At 35.7% G+C, this 5624-nt stretch overlaps 1 protein-coding gene across 2 annotated transcripts in view; it reads left to right on the plus strand.

The window, feature by feature from the left end:
* The window catches only part of LOC105454643 (serine protease nudel), a 28455-nt gene extending 26872 nt beyond the window's left edge, over window positions 1-1583 (plus strand). For both annotated transcript variants that reach the window (XM_011697402.1, XM_011697403.1), the window contains exons 24-25: window positions 699-815; window positions 960-1583. In XM_011697402.1, the coding sequence (XP_011695704.1) occupies window positions 699-815; window positions 960-1257 (415 nt within the window). In that variant the 3' untranslated portion in view covers window positions 1258-1583. The remainder of the gene's footprint in view (window positions 1-698; window positions 816-959) is intronic.
* Window positions 1584-5624: the final 4041 nt, after the last annotated feature.

A 5624-nucleotide genomic window follows, 5' to 3' on the forward strand; every position in this document is an offset into this window, starting at 1 on the left:
AATATACAAATAATCTAAATAACAATGGTAAATAACACATGAATTGATAACGTAATTTGCATTTACTTATTAATAAATAAATAAAAAACGTATTATCACAGATTATGAATAAATACATACATAAATATATACATACATGAATATTATGATTATTGTATTGTAAATAGCGTATTATCACATATTATTATTTGTTTTTATATTTATAAATAAATAATAAAGCGTTTGTACTACGGCATAAATCCCACGCGCTAAAAATGCCGCATATCCTAAACAGATGGGATATACGAGACAGTGAACTAATCGAAGAATACAAGAGCTAAGCACTTGTATTTTGCTATACTCTATCCTTTACAATTCCTCTACACTTATGTACCACGAAGTCTTTTATATTTCCTGCAATCATTTTATGTAGATTATACCTTATGATTGCGCTACTTATTACAGTGATAAATCTATTTAACTTACAATAATTTTATAAATATTGACAGTAAAAAAAACTGAAATTATAACACAATACTAATATAACATAAAGACATGTAACAGAGTGATTGCGAGAAAATTACTTTCATTTCTTCTATTTTTTCTGACTTCTGCGGCATAAATCCTCGCGCGGCGTATATACCAGAGTTACTCTCTCTTTCTATATATATACTATATACATATATATATATATATATATAAACATACATTGTGTGCAGAGGAAGCAGAAATATTACCTGCATCTCGCAAGATTTCGTGTGCGACGGCGACAGTGATTGTCCGAATGGCGAGGACGAAACGAAATGCAGAAAGGTGCAGGAGACCGCAGACGGCAGGTGAGACTTAATTGGACCGAGGTGCGCCAACATTGTTTTGTGCGCGCGCGGATGGTACACAATATGTTGTTAAACGTTGACGGAGAGAAATGAAGCAACGAACATGCTTACGTAACTATACAAATTTATTAAATTGCTCCTCAGATTTGCCGCGGGCGAGGTGATACAACGATCCTACGGCGTGTGGCACACCCTATGCTATCCGTCAGTGATAAAGTCAAACGAAGAGGCGGCGAACGTGTGCCGAAGCAGCGGCTACACGGGCGGAATTATCGATTACGAATATCAACTTGCCAACGAATTCGTCGTTCCGACTCGCGATGATTTCTACATGGTACGATTAAATCCGGGCACGTGGATAACCATGCGCGACGATAAACCGCTTGTAACTTTGATCCAACCTGAGAAACCCTGCTATCGTCTCGTCGTCAAGTGCAAATAGTCAAATATATGTAAATCGTTTACAAATTTTAGCACGTTATTAAGATAACTTCATCTCAACGTCTTGTTCATAATCTGACAGTCTAAATGTAAGAGATCTTTTTTTATCTTGAAAGAAAATAATGATTTGTAGAAGACACACAAAGTATCATTAAGTTTTATATATTAGAGATTAATTTATTCAGTTTTAGTAGAAAAATTACAATGTACGAGCAAAGCGAGTCGATTACGTTAGAAATAATTCTTTATTAATCGAACAAATAATTAAGCTCATCATTCTCTGTTTGTAATTTTTGAATAAAACATTAAATAAGTTTACATGAAAAAGAGAGATATATTTTTTTTCTCTAATTTTATAGCTTCACCGTTTTCATCTATTATCTACCAATGTGATATAAAGCCCAGGTCGCGTTTATAAAATTTTCTCTTGTGATCTTCAAACGCCTCAATCTATAGCTTCCGTCAATGATGAATAAACAGTAAATAATCAATATTTAATTAAATATTTATTAAATTTTTTATTGAAACACATTTGAGAACAAAGAGATAATTAAAAATAGAACGTTTTTTTTATCAAATTACTTTACGGGTTTTTTTCTTTGAAAATATTATATTTTTATTATTATAATATTATATTTATATCATCAAAGTTGAATTTGGTTGAAAACTTCGATTCGATATTTAAAATAAAGAAATTGTCTAGTTTTTTCCTTGGTCTAATGCTGGCATAAACAATTGATAGTTTTTTCCCACCATCGTTTTCTTGCCTGATTCAACAACTTCGAGTCAACTAGATTCAGAAGCGTCCCTGGCGGGCGTGCAACACGTGCGTAGCAACGTAGGCGGCGAAGGCCAGAAGCAACCGAAATCGGGAAAAACACAAATTGTCTGTATTTCCGAGCTGCAAAATCGAGCGTTCAGCAGCCACGTCAAACAATTTGACACTTCACAGGTGCTGCGTCGTTGAAAACTCGCGTAACGAAATTTTCCGCAGTATCGATTCCACCGTCACGTTCCGCGAAATCGAGCTTAATTAAATTATCTCTTTCGAGTCCATTGCCTCTCTTGTCAAAAGCGTGGCAACCCTTTATCGTATTTCTGTGGTGCGCACTATTTACAATTATTTACACTGCAGGTATACGGAACTTACAGTTTCAATGCCGGTTCTGAACGGCTTAATTTAGAGGGGTTTTGCAGTAAAGCATGGCAAGACATACCCTTGGTGGTTTGCCACTGCCCTCCGGGAGGTAGCGATCGAATAAAAATCTGATATTTCTGATTGAATTTAAACCCGGATCTTCGGCACAGGAAGCAGACTCTCTGCGGCGCACTACGATCGCTAATAGAATTATATTTGGACGTATATACAAACTTACAAATTACAATTTTCCAAATCGCGCTATAATATGATTCAGTTGCATCACTCCTGGCACAGTTCAGCGCCCTGCAGGAACCTCTCAAAAGGTGAATACGCTACTGCAGTGATAAAGCTACAGTCGAACCTCGATAACTCAAATCTCAAGGAACTAGAAAAACTGTTCGAGTTATAGAGTTTTCGACTTATCAAAATTCGAGTAAAAGAGGGTTAACATATGAAAATTCGACTTACGGAGGCTTTGTACACGAGAGTTTATAATTTTCCGATTATAGTGGCTTTTAGAGGAAAAAAAAACAATATTTGATAGTAAATTATTTATTGCATACATACACGGTAAGAACAATTTTGCTGGATTCAGATCAGAAAATAATTTTTGTTCAATAATCAAAATAATTTTGTTGGAAAGTCAAAACGATTGCTATAATAAAATATCAAAATGTTTTATAGCAACGCCTATCATTTTTAATTTTCCAACAAATTATTTTGATTATTGACCAAAAATTATTTTCAGAACTGTATTTAGCAAAATTTTTAGATTTTTCAACAAAATCGTTCTTTTTGTGTATGATAAATGTAACCATAAAACAAAATACCAGGCTATTACTCCCGATTACACATAGCTACAACTTGGAATTTAGAGGTAACGACAATGGAAGTTCGACTTATAGAGATGAACTTCGACTTGTAAAGATCTGGCTAATTTAAATTCGAGTTACAGAGGTAAAATATATATCTAAATGCCTGACAAACAATTCGAGTTAAGGTAGGTTTTATTTCGATTTATGGAGGTTTTCCGCAGCGGAGCGGAAGGAGATGAACAAAATTTTTGTCTTGTAAAGGTTTTTGAGGTGTAGAGATTCGAGTTATCGAGATTCCACTGTGTATCGTTTGCAAAAAAAATTTAACTCTCCCCGCAAATAAATCCAATATATCAGTGTATTAAAGAATAAAGTATGTTAACGCGAGACGTGTACATCCTTAAGGCTTTGCTGTCTGACAGTATATATAAAGGAATCAGGTAACCGCATCATGTAACAAAATTTCCGCTCGAGAAATATGATCGCTGATCGAATTTTCTAATGCCGCCGCGATACGTGACCGCCCCGGGCACGTACACGTGCGTCACGTACATAGCAGACGGCGCGAATTAGTCACTCCGGGAATGTGAATGGATATACCGTTTTCCGCCGTTCCGCGCGGCATTCGAAGGCAATTCTCGCCAGGTGAAGTCCCCCCGGGGGAGGGGGGGGGGACGCAGTCGTTCGCCTTCAACGGCAGCGACCCCATTCGCTACATTCCATCTGCCTCTTCTTCTTCTTCCTCTTCTTTTTTTTTCTTCTTCTTCCTCATTGATCCTTTGCTCGAGTCGATTCGTCCGTCCGTCCGTCCGTTCCATCGTTCCGGCAATTTTGCATGCTGCCTTCGCCGAAGCCCGATGAAGCCCACCTGAAGCGAACTGAGACCTAATTAACGACGTTATCGTTTAGCTTCCTTGAATTAATACCACTTTTATAAATGACTCTTGCTCTTATATTAAATTATATAGTATGTAAAATTATATCTGTAATATATTTTGTGGAATATAATTTTACACATTGTTTGACATAAAACTGTTTTTGTTAAATTTAAAAATTTTTTTTTAATTACAAAAGAAATTATAATGTAATTGGAGTACGTTAGAAATTATAGCACATTCACTTTATAAAGCTGTTTATAATGAGTCACTTTTTATAGTCGAACAAAAGTCAAAATATCGTGATTTAATAAGTAATATTATGTAAATAAAGAGCCTATGACTTTGATGGTATCTAGGTATACAATCTGCACACATATGGCTTTAACAATAAGATGGGAACTTTAATTTCTTTATTTTTTATTGTATACAATTTCAAAGTCGTTAATTCCAACATTTTGATATTCGTAATAAAACATTTTATTTTGCAATTTTTCCAAAATGCACCAAATATATTGTAATATATGAAAAAATATTGACACATTAAAAAATGTTTCTACATGCAAAAAAAAGGAGGACAATTGCATTTTCTTGAGTAAAGAAAAAAATAAATTACAGAGAGAAAGGGAGGAGGAAAATATAAGAATTTATCTGAACAATTCGTGCACGAGCTTTCCAGCAAATTTTACATAATGCGATTATAAAAGTAGAAAATATAACGTTTTTTTTTGTTGTAGAAAGAGAGAGGACATGAATACATTATACATATTTTTTACAACTCACCTTCCATTAGCATTCCTCTCGACTGCTACACTTTACGTGCCGTTTTTCTTTACCTTAAAAAAAAAACCACCGCCCGATATATCGCAAGTACGTTGCTCGGCATCGGTGGATTCTCTAACAACAGCCGCGCACGCGGAAACTCCTTTCCCGGTTCTTCCGAGCGAAAACGAGGGGAATATGAAAATAATGGCTATTTTTCCTTCGCATGCGTCCATCTACTATACATGACTCGGTACCGCGCGCGGGACCGGCGCGGCGGCCGGCGGTTTGTATTAATTTGCACGTTTTTCTTTCGTACGTGCCACTTACGATCTATTATCGCCAACATATCTTATTCTATATAAACACGTCGCGAGTTTCCTTCTTACGTTGCTTTGCGTTTTTTTTTGCCTGTCAAAATTAAATAATATATTTTCGATATCATTGCGGCGCGAGTTCCGCATGACGAACGATTCGATCGATATTTCGATAGCGTGCGTACTTTCGACGTACGCACTTTCCACATACTTTCCGATACGTTGCAGATTCACGCTCTAATTAACGCGTCTAATCGTTTAATAATTAACAAGAACGATAAGAGCAAAACAATTGCACATTTCTCGCGGGTATCGTGCACTCGCATGTTACCTTATCTTGAATTGAGAATAAATTTCTTTCCCATAATAAAAGGAACACGAGAGATGATTTTGCTAGAAGAAACACTATCGGATACAAATCTGAGAATAATTTTGTTGGACTATTGCAATAATTTTAA

Source organism: Wasmannia auropunctata, unplaced genomic scaffold (genome assembly GCF_000956235.1).
Source record: "Wasmannia auropunctata unplaced genomic scaffold, wasmannia.A_1.0 LD335979.1, whole genome shotgun sequence".
Lineage (NCBI taxonomy): Eukaryota > Metazoa > Arthropoda > Insecta > Hymenoptera > Formicidae > Wasmannia > Wasmannia auropunctata.